We start from the raw sequence: 23,273 nt of genomic DNA on the forward strand, positions 1-23,273 counted from the left end.
TGTGTTCCCCTCAGATAGACACATATGGATAAGGGTTAACCAATAGTTACAAACCATATTGGTTTCACATTATAGCTTATGTCTACATCATTGCAACTTGTGGTCAGTACAAGTAATACATAAAGTGATTAGCTATCCCACAATGAACACCATCATTGCTCGTTAAATGGGTTGAAGTCTCTTTAGAGTATCCATGTGAAAACAGTGTCGCTACAACTCATTTTGTTTAGTTTGCAAACCCTGTATATGGGATCAACCATGAGTATACACAAAAGGGTATGTAATACAATGCATGAATGTAAGTACATTGATCAGTTATCACACATGTGAACAGTCTTGATTTTGACAAAATAAAGGACTATTTACACCACACTGCAAGTGTGATGGATTTCTGTTTCGCATGCAGTAACACCCACAAATAATTTTACGTAATGTATCTATAGTAACAGTTATTTTCTCTTGTTAGATTGTGTGATTTCAAGTTGCCACATGTGAGCATACACAAGTTAAAGAGGAACTAAGGAAACCTTTATGGATTAACTGCTTCACTACACTTTGGTAATTTACCATCTACACCACTTCCTATTGTGATGTAAGAATTGCAATTTTCATTGGAAATAAACTGGATAGGAAAGTTCTAATTGTGAAGAACACAAGACACTATATCTTGGGTCATAATTCATGGACCACTCACTGGTATGTATGTGTGTAATTAAAGCCTTACGTGTCCAGCACTCACAACAACCATTGCATGGGTAGCACTATGACACTTGTAGGTGACAACCACCACTTAACATACCATGCACAACTACAAGGAAATAAAGTGACTCGTGCAGAAGAGTATAAAGTACAAGTATAGGAATTTTAAACTAGAGTGGGGACCACAATAAAAAGTACTGAAACAAGCTGGATTGGATTACTATGTAATATCCAATTGCTGTAAAACAATAAGCAAATATCACATACTACTCCAACCCAGCTTGTTTCAGTACTTCTCATTGTGGTACTATGTTGTCCCTATGCTCTAGTTTAAAATTCTTATATTTGTTTGTGAACTTTCTCTGCAAGTTCATGACCACTAAACACACTGTAGCTGGATTTTGGAAAATAGATTTTTAACACTAATCCATATGGGAGCTCTATATAGCCCTAAAATTTTTCATTCATTTAGCAATGTTGGTGCTAACTATTGACCAGATTTGAGGTCATTAGTTTCTTTCAATCTATGAATCATACATGTGCTCACTCACACATGCAGTGCAGTTGTATATATTTATAGAATCATTCAGTTGTTATAATTGTTGAATCATAAAAAAATTTTTACACTGAATAGCATACGGTTGACTAAATTATGATAAAGGTCTTCTCACTAACATTTCAGAATTATGATGGAATCTATTACGACTATTACTAGTGCTACTGTTAGTGCTGCTAACACTGTTACTGCTACTGGCTGCTGCATTATTGGGTGCTGCTGAAGTGTCCAAATTATCCACCTCAACGTCTGATACATCAATGTCTACTTCTCTGCTTCTTTCATCATTATCTTCATCATCAATAATAGCTAGGGAGATACGAGGAAATGGTCGTACTGGAGCATGAATGATTGCCACTAGATGACGTCTCCCGATAAAAAATGGTAGCCTGCGTCTACGCTGCTCGACCAGTGGTAATTCGTAACGATGAAAGAAGTATAACATTGAATGCTGGAAAGTAACCAAACAGTCATACAATGTATATAGTAAGGTTGTATGCTAACCTGTATCAGCAGCCAGTGTGCAATGAAGGCCAGCATTACAAATTGGCCATGGAATCTCGTGTAGTACGCATAAGGAAGAAAATGATACAAGAAGAAAAACCTGAAGGAAATATATGCAATATAGCATATAGATGTAGCTAATAAAACAATATTTTTCCTAATGAGGTAATGTCCTGAAAAGTTCCCTGTTTGACATTCAGTCAAGTAAAGAATTATCCTCAAATACAGCAGCAACGGATGCCATTAAAGAACATTTCCAAATGTATTGATCATAACAATTTCCATTATAGGAATTGCTTGATTAATAAACTGTACTTGTGAAAATAATGGATAGTGAACCAAACTTGGCAGCATGCACTAACTTCATAGATTATGCAAGATGTCAAAGGTCAGACAATCTCTCACTTATAGTACACTGTACAATACTACCAACAAAAATTAACCTCGGCCAGTATTTCTTGGAACTGGTAGAACGACAGAAAACAGCATAAAAGTGATCAGCCTCAACCACAACTAGTAACATCATCAAACAGAATAATCCACTATCATCAAGGGCCTCACATATCACCACCACCAACCCTACAAAGTAGTAACAGTCAAGAGATGCTAATTTACTACCTGTAATATTCATTATGTGTGATAAATATTCATAGTCTCTATATATTCCTGTAGCCCTAAATGATCTGTTCACATATATCTGTACCAAGAGATAATAATTATGGCAGTCTCTATTCTCAACTGATATGAAAACCTGTATAACTATCTGTTTGAGGCCAACAAAACGGTAAATATGTGTCGGTAGTAAAGTACCATACCTTAACATTGCATAAGTATTTGATTAGATTCATAAGTGTAAAGCACTATATTTAAGAACTTACAACAACATCTTTTAACCACACACTATGATGTGCATTTTTAAAGACACAAAAAATGTAAAAAAAGTACTGGAGGTGAAAACAAAATGAGTGAGTAGGCACAAGCATAACAGGGACAAGTTTTCCTTTCAGTCCACAATCATAACTTGGCCTTATTATTGGCACTTGTGTAAACAAATGGTACCAACTGGAATGTGTTTAATGAATTGATCGGGACTTACCTACTGACGCATATGTGATCAACAACAGTGACACTTGGTGAGCATGAACTGGACTGACCGTTCCATCAAAGAAAACATTACGCACATAATCTGCAACAAAATAATGTTTGTTAAGTTTAGCATGGTGGGTTGGAGTTCAATGATGGGGCCCCAGCCCTTGAGGTGAAGATAGTGAATCAAATTTTTAGTGGGTCGGGTAAATTCTGAATACATTTACTACTGGGATGCATTAAGGGTTGGAATACAAAAGTTCAATATGCACTTTATAAATCAAGTCCAGAAACTTTGAAATAACCATATAGTGACTGTGCTGCATAGATGAATGTGATAGTTGTGGAACTGAGGCATGCAATGGAGAAAACACAGTCATTTTATGTAACCGGATCTGCAAGAATCCCATATGTTCGTGCAAGCCTAATTTTACAGTAGAATGCAATTAACGCAATGGGTGGAGTACTTACGAAATCATTAAAAAATCCATAATTTTTAAAGCCCTTCTTTCACAGTGAAGGAAGGTGATAAAGGCATAAAACCTTGATAGAATTGTGATCTCCAAAGCAAGAAGAGATCCAAAATCTTTGTTTTGTGTCAGTACTCGGGATATGAACGTTAGTCTGCCCTGCATTGGTCAAAAGGTTTACAATCATTTTTCCTCACATTTTTTCCTTCGCCCTGGTCATAGGAAAGGCCTGAAAGACAAAACTCACCCAGTACTGGATTTGCCTGTTCATGGAGAACCCGATGGTGCAAGTTGCATCCTGGTAGAGGACAGTATTCGTAAGTTATGATCGTTAAATTAAGCACCTGTAGTTTATTTTTCATATTGTCACTGTACAAATAGCACTGTAAGTTCTAAAGTTCTCTAGAGCCAGTTGACCATCCCTTTGGCTATATAGATAAAGAAAATGTAATAAAATGGAATTTTTAAAATGCGCTAACATATGGGGTTCTTGCAGATCTGTTCACATACAACACAAACAGTCAAATTAAAGCAGTTCATGGTGGCAACATGTCACAGCATACAAAGTGTCAAAGTCTACATTGAAACAAACTGTAGAAAAATATGTGAAATATATACAAAGGGACACACCGAACAATGATTAATTTGCTGTCCCAAAACTTCATTAGCATGATGCATGCGTCAAGGGACAATACACTAGTAAACAAAGCGTCATTGAAGCAAATTAATGAATGTAAAATTGGATCATATTTCGTACCTTTATAAGTATTCCTAGCAACATCACCATATCATGTATTGCATTTCAACACTTTAAGGCTTCAAGAATTAGTCACCAATAAATTATTCATTACCAACCCAACAAGACATTAAAGTTCTATTAATTTAATCCTATACTAGTATTTTTGATGTGTAATGCTAAACGTACCATGAGAGTGGGCAATTTCCAATTTAGCTGCAAAAAATATTATAATCGAGTAATGATAATCATGCAAATTTAAACATTCAACAACCAAAACTAATAAGCAGGTCACTTGGTACGTATACCAGTGACACTTCTGGGGACTTGCCAGCTTAACGAGTGACCTTATTACACAGAAACCTGACCAAAACGTGATGAGTCATAGAGACAACTAGACTACCGCACTGAGCAAAAGGGAATTGGCCAAGTTAAAAGGTTACTAAAAGAACACAATACACAGAGGGTAATAATGACCAGGAAAGGAAGTCGAGGTAATTATAAACCAATAGGTAAAGTGTTATACATCAACTAGTAATTTATGATGACACAACATATCTGTAGTTCCTTGTAAAATACTGAAATGTTTGTCAAACTTTTTATATTGACTTGTATCTAAAGTAGAATTTCATCTTCCAACTTGTAAGAGTTATGGAGGTAGTTTCTGACAAGGTTGTGAGAAGTGTTTATACAAAAAGGCATTACCATTTGCGTATGCAGGTGATTAAGATAGACAGACAAACATGTACAGTAATGAACTGGAAGTAGACACAACTTACATAGCAGCTTGAAGAAATGAAAATGGCACTGTCTCACATAAGTGGACACCAGTAGTGTCTGAAAAACACATTAACCAAATTAAATGTGATTCACACAGCTAACCCCCTCAAAATATACTCCCCCTAAATGCCTAGAACAATAGTAATACCTGTACAACAATGGAAGGGACAGCTCCTACAATGGAAGGGACACAATTATATAATATTAACTACAGTAGCTGGCAACACTACCTGATGAATAACAACAATGTCAATAACAAATTGCAACATCTAAGAATGAACAAATTTGGAAGGCAGGTTCCCCTTGGGATAATCCCACAATATTACTATGACTCTCAACTATTTGCCACAACATGACCACGTTGCTCTCCCACAACTAATAGAAGAATACTATATGGTATTTGTGAAATACCATGATATTAATAATTGAATAATATGGCTGCCACACATGACTTACAAAGAAAATGGTTGGCAGTACCCCTAACAGGTAGCGCACAGAGCTAGCCATCTGGAACCTGAACCAGTAGTAACTGCCTGACACTGCATCATGTAGGTATCCTGAAAGTAATACACAAAATCATATGTATGATATTGTATGTTGTACTGCAATACAGAAACTGTTATCTATGTATAGTATAAGGCTGTCTATTGTATACACAGAAATTTACCATTTGATAAATAAAAATTGTTACTTTTATCATACTTGGTAGAAGAGAAAGACCCATTTGGATTTAATACGTATATAGTAGAAGTCTTTGGCACTTGAAGGGTCTTCTGCACCTAGCACCTAAATATAGCTACTTTTCTGAGACAGAAGATAGACGCATGTAGGTTCACAGAAGGTTCAAGAATACTTTAGGTCTTGAGGTGTTCTGTGTCTTTTTAAAAAACTACAGTGGTAAAACTAAGGTGTGTAATAGTATCCAACAGTATCACACGGTATATTACCCAGTGATTAATGATTGTGTAGAGTAACACAGATATTTCAGTTGTTGTTCATTTACGTGAAATGTGTAACGTAAAATGGTAATTTGAAATGGATACGTGGCAACAGGCCTCAATAAGCTTCACCAGTTTTTTGTGTTGTTCACCAAATATTCAACAGTTGTTGAACAAGGAAAGTGTAGTAAGGACCAAAGATAACTCCAGCTCGTTCTTGAAACCAGTGGTACAAACGAGTACATTCGGATTGCCTTCAGGGCATTGCCAGAACTCACTAGGTTCACTGGCCAAATTAAAGCATGCAACCATTAACGCAACACAACTGAAATATCCATGTTATTCTATGCAATCGTCAGGTACTGCACCATTCGATACTCTTGGTTACTATTACATGTGACCCACTGAGCAAAAACCGGCTGTTGTCGCACATTCCTTGAATCCATTTTATTGCTTCTATAGTAACAAAGGAGTGGACAGGAAAAGTTTCAGCCTTTTGTGATAAAATACTCTCTGAGTTATAGTGCTACACAGTTGGAACAGAAATAAACTCGATTTATACAGCAACAATACAGTAAATAAAATACAGGCACTTATTTAACTCACTACTGAAACAAGCTGCGAAGAAGGGGTTAGAATCTGTTCACCATGAACTGGCACATCGATCAAGGTATAGTATTTTCCATGTATGACTCTCCGTGTGGACGAAGAAGAAGGCCATTTCAACAATTAAATGATGACGGTAAACTTTATTTCTACCTCATCATAAATAAGTACCCATAATCAGACATGGGGCCAAGTACATTTAAAAGTACTTAAGTAAAGTACAAGTACATTTTACTGTAGTAAAATATACACTGTATTCAGTGTATTGTAGTGTGTAAGTGTGCCTAGAGGGGTTGATACTTTCAGGTTTTTGTCAACCATTCTCTCTCTTAAACTCTTAAAATGCACTGCCTTGAACAGCAGCATTGTTTTTGTTTACTAGAAAGCTATGACATCATTAATCGTGGCAACATGATACATAGTATGGTTGGGGAAGGCAGTAGAAGAATCGCAAGTAGTTGTAAATTGCACCTTCATACAATTTTGTTGTTCTCATTGTACACCACCGTGTACAAACTACGTACAATGTTTGCAGTACTTACAAGTACTTACAAGTACTTTAAGTACTCAAGTACATACAAGTACTTAGTGAAGTACTTGAGTATAAGTACAAGTACACTGGGGAAATTAAGAAAGTATTTAAGTAAAGTACAAGTACTTTCAAATCTGTACTTAAGTGTACTTAAGTATAAGTACTCATGTACTTGGCCCCATGTCTGCCCATAATTCACATACTATACGTTGTATGAACACGGAACAATGATTTTCTAACTTCTAATGAACAGGAGAATATTATAGTGTATAGGTTTTATTGATTTGAGCTTTGTTTCAGTGCATACGGAAGCGATTAAAACATGCGTAAAATTTTTATGTAGCATGCGTATTTCTACCTGGTTTACTTAATATTTCAACACGTTTTGTAGCAAAATAGAATTTTGAGAAAATGGCCGGTTTTCGCTCAGCGGGTCACATATACTGTTGGTATTACAGATGAAGTGTCCTTTATTTCAACTATAATAAGAACTGATCAGCATTCAAGGAATTTACGTTAGTAAGATGTAATCAATAACATGTTTAATAACAGCATCAATAGACAACAATGTAGTTGAGCTGCTTGTTTGTAACACATACAGATGGTAGCTTAGAAGCATTAAAATACAAAGGAGAGCATTTGTGATCATCTTTGAAATACCATTCTGATATGAAGTATTGGTTCTGTATTTAGTACTTCCATTTGTACTGACATACTACACAATTGATTTGTCTCTAGTGCACATACACAGGAAAGTTCTTGTGATGATCAAATATTTACTACACATCAGTTTTCTTTTTGAAAGGAAAAGAGAAATTAACTACTTCAACACTACAGACCCCCATAGTGTATAGTACTGGAACTAAATGTTTACAATAATGTAACATGTTTAGTTATTGAAAACTGACAAGTATGCAAACATGTATAAATAAATATGAACCTAAATATTACAATATGAAACATTTAGTGTTGGATTAGGAAGTGACTTCCTGTGTGGTCATGGGAAGGTAACCACAGGGAATTTCCCTCTTAACACTTCACAGTATCATATTACAATGACAACCTCTCTGCCAAGACACCACCTTATAAATACAATATTGTTATTGTCACTAAGGTGCTAGAAATAAGGGTCATTAATTGGTCAGCTCTTTCCGAAAACAATAATTTAATGACTTCCTCATTGAAATTTTGTTTCACCAAAAATTTAATATTATATAGTTATACAACGGCCACGAGTGCTCTGCCTGATATAAACGCACGAGCCTGAGGGCCGTTAGGCCCGAAGGCAAGTGCGTTTATACAGGCAGAGCACGAGTGCACGTTGTATAACTGTTATGTACCACTCACCTAATAGGTGGGGAGAGTCTCACAAGACAGCTGTAACACTTATAAAGGCCAGGTTTCTAATATCGATTGTGGGTAACCAAGCCGGACGTTGTGATGACGTCCCCCTGCAGTACTGCAGCCACCTGAGATATTGAAAGCTAGTACGCTATGGGATAATTATATCACTAACCTGCATTCGCTGTTCGACTCTCATTATGTAGTGCTCAACATGCCAGCGTGATCACTCAATCGCCATATAGACTAAGCGCCAGACTAATCGCCATAGTGATTCCCTCGAGCGAAAAAAAGTAGCTAAATAGACGTTTTAAGTAAACAAACCCCAACTACTAAACGATACTAGTCTAATTCTTACTATTCACACTGGCTAAACTTGAATCTGGTGGCATGACAAAACTGGTTACCACAATCGAACGTAAAGGTTAGTATTATTTAGAATATAATTTGTTTTATTGAGTCATTGTCGAAGTGGACTACAGTTTAATCTGGGCTAAGATGGAACCAGACTAGTAAGGTGTATAAGTACGTTTATATATATGTAGACTAGAGTTGTGACCACCCGTGTTGGCTTTTTCGATCGCCATTGGCTGCTTGTGAACATTATACGTATTGGTGACGTTATGGCCCACAATCGACCTTTACATGTCAGGCTATAAAAGAATTCGAGTGATCTGTGAAGTGTCCTTCCACCTATTAGGTGAGGTGTCGTAGTGGTCTTCGCCACCGGCACTTGTGCTATGCTGCACAAAACCGCAGCCAGTGCAATATCTGTATATTGCACTGCGGTCGGTGCATTATAACTTATAATGCACTCGTTGTGGTCTACAAAACCACAACCAGTGCGTTATAAGTTATAATGCACTCGCTGCGGTCTGCAGCAGTGCAATATACAAATTATGGCACTGGCGGTGCCTTTGAACTGCCCACGCAGAGTGGTACATATACAGTCAAGCCACACAGTATACTGAAATTGGTTGGTAAATTGTCAATGCTGTTTTGAAACAACCTATGTACACGAACCTAATGTGCAAGCTATGTACAAATACATAAAACTGTAAGCCAACTTAAAATATTTTAAAATAAGGAATATTGAACATGGCCAATATAAACAGGTGGTCTTATTGATGAGATCATGAGGTACACCTTAGCTGTGTTTGTGGCGTACTAAGGTAGCTACAATAGTGAAGTGATCTTAGTAAAACGGTGGCCACTAAGTGAGATCTCATCGTACTTTGTATCACAGAAATTCTCCAAGTTGAGCATACAGTAACATGATACCATTAACCACATCGTGACAAATTATGATAATGATTTCCTGTCATTAATTACTAGGCTCAACACAACTCCAAATGACACCAATGTGCCAGCCAAATCATTACAATACAGGCTGCTGTTCACTTCTATTGGAGGGAAATCATGACAGCAAAAACAATCTGTCACAACAACACAAATTTGGTTGAAGAAAATGTAGAAATGGGAAAATCTTGCCACCTCACCATACTTGATTGTCTCACCGACAAAGTTTCCCTCCAAAACAACTACTCTACACACCATGGCAACAAACATGACAACATACTGAGTGATACAGTAGGGACTATTGTACAGTACAATATGCTGAGAATGTGGTAATACCTAAAAAGAAGACATGATGATCTGTATCACAAGGCTGGAAGGACACCATGACACATGAAACTGGTACACTAATGATGAAGACAGACAACAGCTATGTTCACAACATAATGACAGGCTTGTAGTAGGGTTCAGTGATACACAACAATGAAGACATGTACACAGAGGACTTAAACACACACTACACTACACACATACACAACTACACAACTACACACACATACACACACACTACACTACACTACACATGGTGACACACATGGGGGCACATGACACACACTGGACTAACCAGACTCTTCCTGCATGACCTCCTTCAAGCTGGAGTAGATCAAAGTATTGTAGCCCAATATGTAGCGTAGCAGAAACCGACCAATGAAATTACCAAAACATGTTGCATTTGCAGGGTCTACAAGAACAAAACATCACAGTCACATAAAAACTCTTTTTGCTGTTCCATGCATGAGTGTGCACACAGACACTCACACTCACACTCACACACAAACACAAACACAACTACACACACACTACCTACACACACACACACTTGCGCGCATGCATACACACACTACAAACACGCAGACACACGAACACACTACACTATACAAGCACACTACACTACGCGCGCGCCCACACACACACACACATATACACTATTGCAACCATGCATGCAAGCATACACACGCATGTATACACGCACTACATACACCACATACTCACACATACACACTGCATGCACGCATGCACACACCACACACACACACACTCACTCACTTGCACGCACGCGCACGCACGCACAAACACACTACTGTAAGCATGCACACACACACTACACACACACACTACACGCACACGCACACCCATCCACCCACCCACACACACACTTGCGCGCATGCACATATACACTACAAACACGCAGACACACTACACTATACAAGCACACTACACTACACGCGCGCGCGCGCGCCCACACACACACAACACACTACACACAAAATCAAGTTCTAATTGAATTTGTTGGTTTGCACAAGGAAAACAGACTTAACATTAGCACTTCATTTGGTTAACTACATACAATTACTATACTAATTCAAACAGCTTTCAGTTTCTAAACTAACTCTCTTCCGTGAATATCTTCCATATATAATGGAGAACAGAACTAAACAATATCACTTATCCCAAAGATGATAAATCAGTTTCCTTATCAAGAAGGAAGTGGTCAATACAAATAAATTTCTCTTGTATCATAACCATTAAAACCTCTTCCTTATAAACTATCAAAACTATTAACATACGATGGTATTTGAGGTATTTAATATCGGGGGGGGGGGGGTCTGTGTGTATATCACAGTAGAGTAGAACATCATCTGAGGTTAAAAGATCAGGCGAGAAACAAATACAACATGAGGCAAAGCCTTGTACTCATCTTGTGAGACCACTCTTTTCGTTGATGGCTCACAAACTATAGTGATATACAACTGGGTTCTATCCTAGACAACACGATACTGGACTCGTACGGTATACACATAGTTATGTAAACTATTTTGATGTATGGCTTCTCTGTGATGTAATCATTTAAGTGGAACACATTAAGCAAACAAACAGAGGAGTACTTTATTAAATGCCGCCAAAAAATAAAATATACTAAGGTCTATTTTTATGGAGTGGAGTAAACGGCAGTGTTGACATAAAGCAGCGAGACATTGTCATTTCTGTTTATGATTACGTGTAAAATCAGTCTGATGAGTGAAAAAGTGGTTTGGTATTTTCACCCGATACCCTAAATGCTTTTACAAAACAAAGTATAACCTTAAAACTTACATGAAGAGTGATCTGAATAGTAAGTCTACCCCACCATTTGCTTACTTTGTATTGCAACTACTGAGGGTCACGTAAAATACCAAATGAAACTATGCAATTATATGCAATATATTTTAGGTGGTGCTAAAGCATGTCCACCTCAAGTAAACATGTTGCATTACTTTGTCTGTTCTCAGAATCAACACTTGGCCCTTATCAACACACAGTAACAGTTCATTAACACAGTGTGTTAACACAGGTAGTTAAGTTACCAAGTAATAATAGTGGTTTAGCATATTCAAATTCTGAATAATATATAGAATCTAATCGGCTAACAGAGTCTGGGAAATTTCCTTTACTTCGTCAAATTCACCACCAATTCTTGTGTTGTTTACAACACTTTCTCTCCCCAACACAAATATTACAAACTGTTCATATCATTAACTGGACATGACAATGAATGATACACAATTGCTAGTGTATCTACATGTGTGATCTCAGCAGACCTTCTCAGGCTATTGTACAATATGGCAATGAAAATGAATGCAGATATGTATTGACTGAAATTGTAACTAAAAGAGGTTTTTAAGTTCTCAGAAGTAGAAGCATAGATGTGCCGGCAAAGTTTTTCATTTCACCATTGACAAATAATAAATTATTACCCATCCCCTGAGGGGAAATAGATTAATACCCATGTTGTATAGCAAACAAATAATCAATACAAACATGTTTACGCATGACCTCATAATAAATATAACAGTATTGTATGACATAGTCTAAGGTATTACTAATACAAACAATGATGTTTACTTTGAGTCAGTGTACGACCTTTTAAGGAGACTGGTGTACCATCATGGCCATTTCAATTTCACTAAGGTCAGAAATAGAGTAATTTGATTTCATTTTTCATTGAGTTTTATAAACACTGAAAAATAGTGACCTGTTTTTCTTCTCAAATTACATAATAAACAAAAAAAATTGAGCAATGATTGAACAAGTTGATGTTGTGCTATTTCTAAAAACCAGGTGCCATGCAGCTAGCTAACTCATCTGTATTATGTTGCACAATAATGCATAATTAATTTATTGTAATTCTCGGATTTCATAATTCATGAGCAACGTAATTATTCAATTACGTTGTTATGCACTGCTAAGGAAACGCTTGTTAAACAAACCGCTTTTAACAACATATTACACACAGAAGTATCTTCTAAACTGTTTTTTGACTATAGTGTTTTTCCCCACAAATTCTCGACAAAGCGTCAACGCTGCTCTTCATTTTCGTTCGCATACATTGGGGATACACCCCCTTTCCAACTGAAGGGATAGGCTATTCCCGGTAGTCTACGGGGTCTGCACTGTTGTTTCTCAATTGTTAAACACCTGTAAAACCTGAAGGGAAGGTAATTCACAAAGTCTGAGGAGAGTCGCCACACCCATATTTCAAACCGCTGAAAAATAAACCACCTCAGAGCAAAGTTTACCTGTGCGTAAGTTACTACAGACTTCATTTCGCTTTACTTCTTACGTAAAAGCTGCTTTTACCATTACTATAATGATTTTGCTCATGTGAGTGTGTACGGACAAACTTAGGTAGATAGGAGGTACACACACACACTTTTATGAAAACAATTTTAGTAAACCAGGCGTGCACCCACAGCTGGCCTTCAGCTGGCTGTGGATGCGTGTCTAGTTTAAAAATATATAGTTTTTCTTTTAAAATTCACAAATTGCTGAGAGTAACAATATTCAACTCCCTCAGAAGTGCAGATGGCACTCTAGATGTTTCCAGCAGGTAGGGGTATTTCTAAACAACCTTGCCTCCTCATGTAGGGGAACAGCCAGGATATGCGCTAACATACAGAGATAGAGAAAATACACAACATCACATTCTTCATGTATTAAACCACCCAATGCACCTATCCTGAAATGGGAACAACACACTTAAAATTGGTACGTAAAAGAATCCTTTACACACTGTTGTGTGTAATATTATGAGATCAGTTATTATCCTGTTGCATGTGATCAAAATATGGAATTCTTGAAATGATAACTACATAACGTAGAGATGGGAAGAGTTAGGAAAGACATGAGGTAAGTTTTAAAAACCTCATAGGCTCATAGGCTACGCATGTGCATGCACATTTTTACAACTAACTGAAAAACTAGTCTTAATGTCTGAGACATAACACATATGATTGTAATGAATGACTTGTTGTTCATAAAAATGACAGGTGAAACAGCTTTCAACCAAGAAGTCAACTTGATGTGAATGTTGGGATTATTCGACAGACATCAGCTTCCATTGTCAGTTCAATCCTAAAGCTTTGCTGCTTCAGACTGGCATGATAAGGATACTAGCTATAGTATGTATGCATTGAGCTGAATCCTCAGAAACATTTAACAACTTACGGATACAATTACACACGATCCTGAAATTTGGCTCATTTGTAGTACTGCTTGACCTGCTAAAAACATTTCTGTTCAAATGTCTGACATAATATTTACGACCAATCAAAAATTTCACAATACAATTCCTATGGGGAAGCCATATAAGTACAGTGTCCATTACAGCCCTTTCCCGAAAATGTTATGGAGCCAAACCATACATGTCTGTTGTTGACACCTTTGCTGTTACCAATAATCATCTCGTTGGCTGAAATGTTAGCTTTGTTGAGAAAAAAATCCACTTTTAATTTTTAGCTGTTTTTCAGGATTCAGCTCAACTTGTACATAGACAAGTCTGCCACTTTAGAGAAATGTTTTATTGGACAGTGGAACACAACTAGCTACATCTTATAGCTACCTAGCTATGACACTTCAACGGGTATGAGTCCCTTTGAAGTACACCCTCTATCATAACATCTCTTGCTTGATGCCAGAACTTTAGTAGATGTGTAGCTAGGTGGGTAAGTAGTTATTGTTCACCAATGAATCTCATTACAGCAATAATAATGGTTGGTTTAGTAACATGACATTCCAGAACTCAGCTGGGGGAACACTATTGTTGATAAAGGAAGTTGGGATAGATGAAACTATATAACTTCCCCAACACGAACAGCATTCTAACAATGTTTGCTTACTGAATAACTCTCTTAGTACCTTCAGCCTGACACATGAGGTTGGTTACTCATAAATAAGTACAAGGAAGTTTGGTTAGGGATCATAGAAACAAGAAGGAAACAAGGAAAGTCACCTAAACTTGCAGATATGCTAATAGACATTTAATCCCTATACTACAGGGATGACTGAATTAGGGATTAACTTATCTGCAGGTGAAGGCGACCACCCTTGTTTCAACACTATGTATGTTCAGCAGTCAAGTAAAGAACAGTTCAAGAAGCATCTCTGCAATCAATCCAGTCACTCTTTAAAATACCTGTTATAAACGTGATAGCTACTATTGATTTCATTCGTGCTTGAACAGTTCTATGAATGTTACAAACTCCGTGTGAGATGAACAATGACTTATTGTGAGTGGTTGGGACCAATCTGTAAAGCCTCTCGTGGCTTGTTCACTTTTTAAAAGCTGCCACAGAATAACATTCGGGGAAGATGAAAGGGTTTAAATGAAACTGATATCAACAGTTGGGTCATGTGATACCACAAATCCACACCATGCTTTGTCAGCAAAAAGAAACACATTGGAGGAATAAGGTAAGTCCACATATTGCATGACGCAACTAATGCTATGAGATTCATTGCCCATTGATGGCTATTATAACAACTACACTTCTATCCTATACCAAATTAGTATGGCACTATAGGTGTTATCAGGTAAACTGATAACTAGCATTATGATTGACAAAAATGCTCTTATGTCACCAGCTCCACTGGATGTGCCATAATCGTATGATACAGCAACAATTAATATTAGGATATGCTATCAGCTTACAAAACACGCTCAGCAATATAACACATGTCGTACTACAAACTAAACATTGCCGGGTTAAAGACAACTCAACTCTGTTAGCACACATGAAATATGTGAAGGTCAGTATAATCACTGCCGACAGCATTTGGTGCAGGGGTTGAGGGATGAGGGGAATGGGAAATTTTCCTTCTGGAATTGCTCTTCTCTCTGAAAACGCATTTGGACAAGTCTTAGTATCAAGTCTTAACACTCCAGCCAAGTGAATTACACTCTAGACAAGCAGGACTGTTTGTGATGAAGGACATGTAATAGCTGTAAAGTTACAATACAAAGACTACCATGTAACTCAAACAACATTTTTGATATAGAAGTTGGTATTACAATTTTTGCACTTTTTAGACAGTACCATATATAGCTCTGGGGGAAATTTCCACTGATTTTGAGGTTTTGGGGGTTAACGACAAAAATTTTATCCTTGAAATATTTAGCCCTCCATATATGGTACTGCTCAAATGCAATGTCATTTCATGAGAGTACAAACAAAAACTTGCTAATTAAAGGATGTAGCATCCGTTTCACTTGTGATCATTCATCCCAAACGAATTGGGATAAATACTTTCCCGCCCTTTAATTAGCAAGTTTTTTAAAATTGCTTGCACTCTCAAGAGACGACATTGCATTTGAGTGGTACCATAGTCTGGTCTGGGATTGTTTGTAAAAGCTGCAATAAAAATTTTAGCTACAATCCTCAACCTCAAAATATTTCCCCTTGAAATATATAGGCTATAAGGTACCCCCACCAACCTGGTGAAACATCATAGCAGCTTGGAAGGTCTTGCCACAATGCCAGAGAAACAGGATTGTGTGTTGTGAGCCTGTCCCTTCATATTTGGAAGGTTCTGTGTCCCAGACCAGATAGTAAAGAGATGAAACATGTATCTTGTTTATGTAATAGAAGTTTAAAACGTTGACAAAAATATAATTATTCTTTAATCACAAAATTATCTATTTGAAAGGGCTAAGAAATGAGACCATTTTCCCTGCGCTATACTGTTTAGTTCCACACAATTAAACATGTGAATATCAATCTGTGTGTATGTTAATATTAATGTAGCTGGCTAGCACAACTAATGTTTAAGTGGTGAAGTCTTACAAAACTGTAACAATGAAACTTGTATATGTAAATCAGACTGGGAGCAGGTTTGAATATCCTCCAACCATCTTCCTGCTTCTACCACCACGTGACACCTTACAGCTGCCTAGTTGTGCTGTGAAGATGATAATATTGAGTTTCCCTTTGTCTGTTTTGTTTGTAGTTTAGAGCCGGACAACATAGTACCTTAATAAACAATAACTACAGGAAAATCTGCATAGGGAAATTGCTGAACGTGGCTATATCATATACAAAAACTAAAAATAGCAATCCACTAGCTCAAAGCAGAAACCCCCGCTATTTTTAGAGCAGTAAACTTTTTGTCAAAGTTTATTTTAATGATTCAGTATTGTTAAATTGTTAAACCTGCATAATCCAGAAAACTGGATTTGATTTAAAAAAAAACGAATGAAAAATGTATAATATTCTTGCCATTCTACATACATGCCATTCTACACTCTCGCAAAGTGTTTATTCAATCTCTTAGAAATAGAGATTTTCTTACTTGAGAAGGCCTACTCTTTGAAACATTATACATATAAACTTTTAACGAACAACAAGGAATTCACCCGCTACGAAGCATTGAATCATATTGTTTCCTTTCACATCCGTATTGCTAGGGTTCTTGTCAGTCATTTGATCAATTATGTGATACCGGTATATCAACTGAATTGCCATCACGTGATGAGCAAGATGACATCTAGAGAAAGTTTATAAGACGAAGCATGGCCGAGTTATGGCCTTTTGTATATCGATATGCAAAGGAAGAAGATGAAGGGATAGTTCTTTTATGCTTTAAAGGCACAGAGTGAAGTTCTGGGATGGAAGGATGTGACAAAGGATGGCACTATTTAAACCAAAATTTAACAGTGAATAACGTGGTGTTTGTAACTTTCAGACAGCTTGAACAGTTCTTGTACTTTAGGAGTCTGCTTAAAAGCCATGTGCATAATACAGTTTTCTGGATTATGCGTTTTCAGTGCTTGCATTTTAAAAATGGTTGTGGGTTTAAGGGTTGATGGTTCTTCCTGATGTACGGCACAGCCATAAAATTTATGACATATAAATAGATGGAACAAGCCAAGGTTGTGGTTACTCTAAAATGCTGAGTAACACAAGCAGCTATTTCTGTACTCAGTATATCATGTTATAATCATAATTACTATTAAAGATGGGGGTTGAAACTACAGTGGAACCTTGATTATCCAAACACCAATTAACCGAACTCTCCATTATCCGAACACCAAATCGACTGCTCAATTAGGATGCTTTGTCAACAAGTGTATGCTATATTAGAGTAGTTGAGCAAAGCTCTGTATATAAATGTATGGAAGTTCAATTTTACGCACTGTTCGATTATATGAACACCTTTTCCCCCAATTAGTCAGGATAATCAAGGTTCCATTGTATTGATGCATGGCCCAAAAACGTTATGATACAACGATTATTGTGATGATACAAAAGCATTATTTTCTTAGAAGACAAACAGAAAATCTCTTTTTCTAGCTCTGCCATAATACTAACTCAACAATTTGGCTATATGCATTACCAAACACACAGCTCATCTGTGTATTGTCAGCACACCGAATACACAATGTATCAATTACAGTAAGAACTATATCAATACCAGTATCTTATCAGTATGATAGTACTGTATATTAGGGATCATGAAGGTTTGAGCTTTTCTGGCCAAAAGTATCACCCAAAAACCAGGCTCATAACACCTTCATGGCGGCGTAACCAAGCCCAAAAGTACCTTCAGTACAACCTGAAATGCTTCCATTTAGGTTGCTATTTTTTCTAATAAATTATTCAATGAAATTATGTTTTCTGACAAGAATAACTCAACAATGGCTAAGGCTATGAACTTGATTTTTTCCATTGTTTGACATTGCTTCAGCCCAACAGGTGCCTTTTGGCATACCGCAGTATGTACAATGCATGCTCCTTTGTGTCTGATCTATCTTTGCTGACAGCACGAGGTGTCGATTCAAGGTAGCACTGTGAGATATTATACGTTTGTAATGGGAATTGACCGAGTTTTCTGTTGGAACTGGATTGACTGCAGAGGTCCTTCCTAGTAGGGTTCTTCATTTGTAACGCTGTGTAACACCTGGATGATTACTTGACTGACTGACTGATGCCTCTGGACATATTGTGAGGCTGGTTTTATTGACCAGAAAAGCCCAAGCCTCCATGATCCGTAACATATCAATACAAGTACCACAGTATGTGGTTCAACCTAGGTAATTAAGCCAGTGTGACACAAGGAACTAAGAAGACAAGATGTCATGCATTCGTAGATGAGTCACACCTGGATGAAAAGACAGAGAAAGTTCCCTTGGCAAATATCCTTTGTAAATAAATTACTGCTACTACATGTTTAGTTCAACTTACTAGATTAGCAAGAGCATATTACAGTCCAGTATGATTCTCAAATAAACACAAGTTCTACTTGTTATCATGTCTACCACACAAACTGCTTACAAAAACAGCTAAAACCTTTGCAGACCACGGTACAAAACAGAATTGAATCTGCTCAAATTTCAAGACATGGCTGGTTTTGTGGCATCTGGCTGTAGGATTGGGCCTAGTGTCATGCTCTACTCTAATAGAGCAGTCATATTATTTAAACAATATTCACAGAGTTGACACATGATTAGGTTTGCCTGTCTACTTCATTGTCTGCATGAAAGTAAGTTTTGGTAAGTTTGAGGCAAGCTAGAGTTGTGCCACTATTCTATCAGTAAATTCCTGGTGAGTTTAGTGAATTGTTTCTAAAGTTCATACAAGTCTGTGTGTTGGCTCCAATATAGATAATGGTTGTCATAGGGTTAAAGAATGGTGGCCAGGAAATGGCTGAAGTGATGTAAGCATTTAGAAGCAATACTGACTGCACAGCTGGGCTTCAGGCTGTTTGGATTAAACTATAATAAGCATCTCCATAAGTTGGGTAGGCAACTCTGAGATCAAGTTCAATGACTATAGCATGGAGTATGGAGTATGGAAAGAACAAAGGAGTCTCCCCCCCTCCCAACACATAGAACCTACATGAAACACATGCAGCTTGTAGCATACAGTAGACAGCTGTATGTTGTGTAAATGTGTAACTAGGCAATAAAACAGAAATTTCTTTATTGTAGCCACTGCGTTCTCTAAACATCATCATGATCTTGTTCATCTCTCTATGCCAGAAAATGCTCACGCTATGTCCCAAGCCTGGACTGGTGAGATTGTGAGAAACTTAAGTAGTTCTAATGTTGTAGAGCTGAGAATAAAATTATAGACTGCAAACAAATACTCTAATAGAACAGTCACTGACTGCTCTATTAGAGTATTACAAGAGACATTCAAAAATGTAATGCAACTGGATCAATAAATAAAGGGCAAGTAGGCACACCTTAATGTACATCGATATACATAGCAACGTAATTAGAGAATTACAAATATTATGAAATACGAAATTGTCATAGTTACAATTCTATATGCATTATTAATAATAGCCATAGCAGTTAGCACTAATTTATACACAGTTTAGGCTTTAGTGACATAAATACCTCCATGGCACCTGGGTTACGCACAGAAGTATCTTCTCAACTGTTTTAAATTTGTCTATTGTCCTTTTCCCCATCAATTCTTCTCTCAACAAAGCCACAAGGCTGCCCTACGTTTTTGTTCGCATAAGTATGGGACATACCCCTTTCAACTTGAAGAGATAGTCTACCAGCAATAGCTGGTAGTCTATGAGGCCTGCACCATTCTTTGTTAAAAGCCGAAGAGAAGGTAGTTCACAAAGTCTGAGAAGTCATCATAGCCGTATTTCAAAAGAAACCACCTCAGAGCAAAGCGGAAGTTACTTCGCATTTACCTGTTACATGTAAACTACTGTACAGACAAGCATAGGTAGATAAGAGGCACGCACACACACACACACGCGCGTATGCATGCACGAACGCACGCACGTACGCACACACACACATGTATGCACATATGCACTCACACACGCACGTATGCATACTACAATCACTGACCAATGTGAATCATTCTGGTTGAGATATTTAGTTTCTTGCGGGATTGTTTGGTCAATCGCAGATAACCAGGTTCCTGTACAAACTCAATCAAAGTATATTCTGGTGCCATGTAAATCAACTCTATAGTAATCAAAACAACACACAATATCAACCAGACAATATTTGTGACTCAAAGACTTTGACCAGTGACCAGTGTGGTAAAGCATATTTATAAATGACTAGAGGTTCCAGCAGTAAACAGTAGTGAAACAAGAGATATGAATTGATAGTAGCTATTACAACATACAGCTGTATGTAGTTATGTGTGAAAATCCCTACATTGGCACGTTATCACTATCTTTTCAATGGCAAAGTAGGGAATTTCCCACATAGCTATGTACAGCTGTATGTTGCCATCATATACGTGTCTTGTTTCACTACATTTTATTGCTGGAGCCCTACTGTACCTCTCTAAATTAGTTTGTTAACTCATCTTGTATAATATAGTTATGATACACACTTGTGGTGGTGACTGTTTTATTAGAGTATTTCAATCTTCTGGTGAGCTATGCAATACCGTATAGCCTGAATATTTCGAAGGGGAAAATTTTCACTGATTTCACGATTTTAGGGGTTATCAGCAAAAATTTTATCGTTGATAATATTTAGACCTCCATATAGTCTAATACATTTTGGGAGTGTTTGCAAATCCGCAAAAAAAATATTTTTAGCAACATTACTCAATTTCGAAAAATTTGCACCTCGAAATATTTAGGCTATATGGTAGATTAAGAGGTGTGACTGCTATGTCTTGTTTCTACAGTGAAACTGAGGGTGATAGCAACTGGACCATTAAGGAATGCAGTCGCACAGCTAAGGGTGTGGCAGTGTCATTTAAGGGCGTGGTCATGCCATGTGATTGTTTTATAAGTGCAGCTACATGAATCTACTCCCTTTTCCATTAGCTTAAGTGCTTCAAATAGTTTCGTGGCATCTAAATATGTTCTACTTACAAAAGCGTAGATACGGAAAATTATGGTTTTGCTTGCAAGAATAAGACAACCACACATGAAAATAAGAGGAAAGGCAAAGTGCACAAGGCAGACCTTGTCAGAAACAGAAAAATCACAGGCCCCATGTTAGTGTATCCTGGTGTGAAATGGTGGCCATGTGCTGCTTCAATTGGCCTTTAGCCTTGGACTGTGTCTGGTTGACCGACCAAAAATCAGGTTTTGGCATAATTCAAAATTTGAGGTTTTGCAAATGTTTTCTAGTTTTTCAACACTGATGTTAGATGCACCAACACTATTCCGTAAAGGTGTTTTTTGCCATGTATGATGGTCTTCTGACTATAGCATTTTGTTTATTTTAGGGGGAAACCCTAATAAACAGTACTACCATACCACCTGACATTCTGTAAATCAGCAAAGAAAGCATCTAAGTATGAAACTTTTCACACCAAGTACAAGATATTCAAAACACTAGTTCCAATTATCATATCTAAACGAAAAGGTCAGGCACAAATAAAACGTAAGTCAGTGGTTCTGTACTTATACCGGGATCCCCACCAAAGTCTACATGGTACAAACAAGTGGCACACACCTGATCTGGCAATGATGTAGAGTAGTGGTTGAGGGTAGTGGGTGACCGTGTGAGCCACCTCTCTCATTATGTTACGGTTGACATGGTTACAACGTGAATAATCATTCAGCGTACACTGTTTCACTGGACTATGAAACACTCGTCCGAGAAGTGACTTGATATCTTCATCAGCACACACCAAGTGTCCAGTCTCAGTACTCAGGTTACTAGAATTACACCTGGATATCTCATTTAGGATAATTGACCGTGCAATTGCTTTATTTCTGTATTTCCACAACTGGGTTGAATTGTGATAAATTTCAATTTGTAGGATCATGTCACTTGGCAAGTGTTCAACATGTGGGATACAATTTTCTGGGTCTTTCACAAACACAAAGTGAGTGTAACCCCATAAGAATAGGACGACTAAAGCCTAGATACAACACGTGCGTTAAAATATTGGCATATAGCAAAATATAACGCTTACCGCTGATAGAGTGAACACTTCTAGCAATTTTCTCGTCGTCTTGTTGAAGTGTGTGGCGTAGAATTCGCAAAAGAAGTGATAAAAGTCATTAAAGAACTCTCTTCTTAACCTGAGGATCGGATCCATGAAGGGCGTCAGTTGGAAGAACTTACACCTCCGTATATGGAAGCATAACATTAAAAAAATCCCTTGGTAAGCAAGAACCGAGCCAAGAATGATACACAGGATAAGCAATGTATATTAAGGATATCTTGGGACTGACCAAGTGTCCTGATTATCAAGGGGTCCTGATTTTCCAGGTCAGTTTACATGCATACTTTGGGACCAATATTAATACCAAGTGTCCAGATTGTACAGGTGTCCTCATTGTAACATGTTTACTGAGGCAACTATTGCCAAATAGCATACAGTCTCTTCATTGCTATAGTATCTATTAATTGGCTTTCAGCACAAGTGCTCATTGAAGAAAGGAGAAAAAATCGATATATGAT

At 37.3% G+C, this 23,273-nt stretch overlaps 1 protein-coding gene across 2 annotated transcripts; it reads right to left on the reverse strand.

Moving 5' to 3' along the window:
* Positions 1 to 1,284: 1,284 nt before the first annotated feature.
* Positions 1,285 to 22,935, reverse strand: LOC136255313 (membralin-like). 2 transcript variants are annotated; one of them, XM_066048047.1, is made up of 11 exons: positions 22,783 to 22,935; positions 22,317 to 22,728; positions 20,736 to 20,855; positions 10,170 to 10,286; positions 5,288 to 5,388; positions 4,831 to 4,888; positions 4,241 to 4,267; positions 2,856 to 2,945; positions 2,203 to 2,338; positions 1,760 to 1,859; positions 1,285 to 1,706 (listed from the first exon to the last, which is right to left on the reverse strand). In XM_066048047.1, exons 1-11 carry the CDS (start codon positions 22,906 to 22,908, stop codon positions 1,350 to 1,352), a joined length of 1,644 nt encoding a protein of 547 aa, XP_065904119.1. In that variant the 5' UTR covers positions 22,909 to 22,935; the 3' UTR covers positions 1,285 to 1,349. The 2 variants fall into 2 exon arrangements, with proteins under 2 accessions (XP_065904119.1, XP_065904120.1); XM_066048048.1 differs by lacking the exon at positions 4,241 to 4,267.
* Positions 22,936 to 23,273: the final 338 nt, after the last annotated feature.

Source organism: Dysidea avara, chromosome 5 (assembly GCF_963678975.1).
Source record: "Dysidea avara chromosome 5, odDysAvar1.4, whole genome shotgun sequence".
NCBI classification, from domain to species: Eukaryota; Metazoa; Porifera; class Demospongiae; order Dictyoceratida; family Dysideidae; genus Dysidea; species Dysidea avara.

Excerpts from the sequence above, each read along its gene's own strand:
- LOC136255313 (XM_066048047.1), bottom strand. The coding sequence starts at position 22,908 with ATGGATCCGATCCTCAGGTTAAGAAGAGAGTTCTTTAATGACTTTTAT. Across the intron at positions 20,856-22,316 it reads CTACATCATTGCCAGATCAG|AGTTGATTTACATGGCACCA; the intron begins GTGTGTGCCACT and ends TGATTACTATAG. Across the intron at positions 4,889-5,287 it reads TACTGCCAACCATTTTCTTT|ACACTACTGGTGTCCACTTA; the intron begins GTAAGTCATGTG and ends TGTGTTTTTCAG.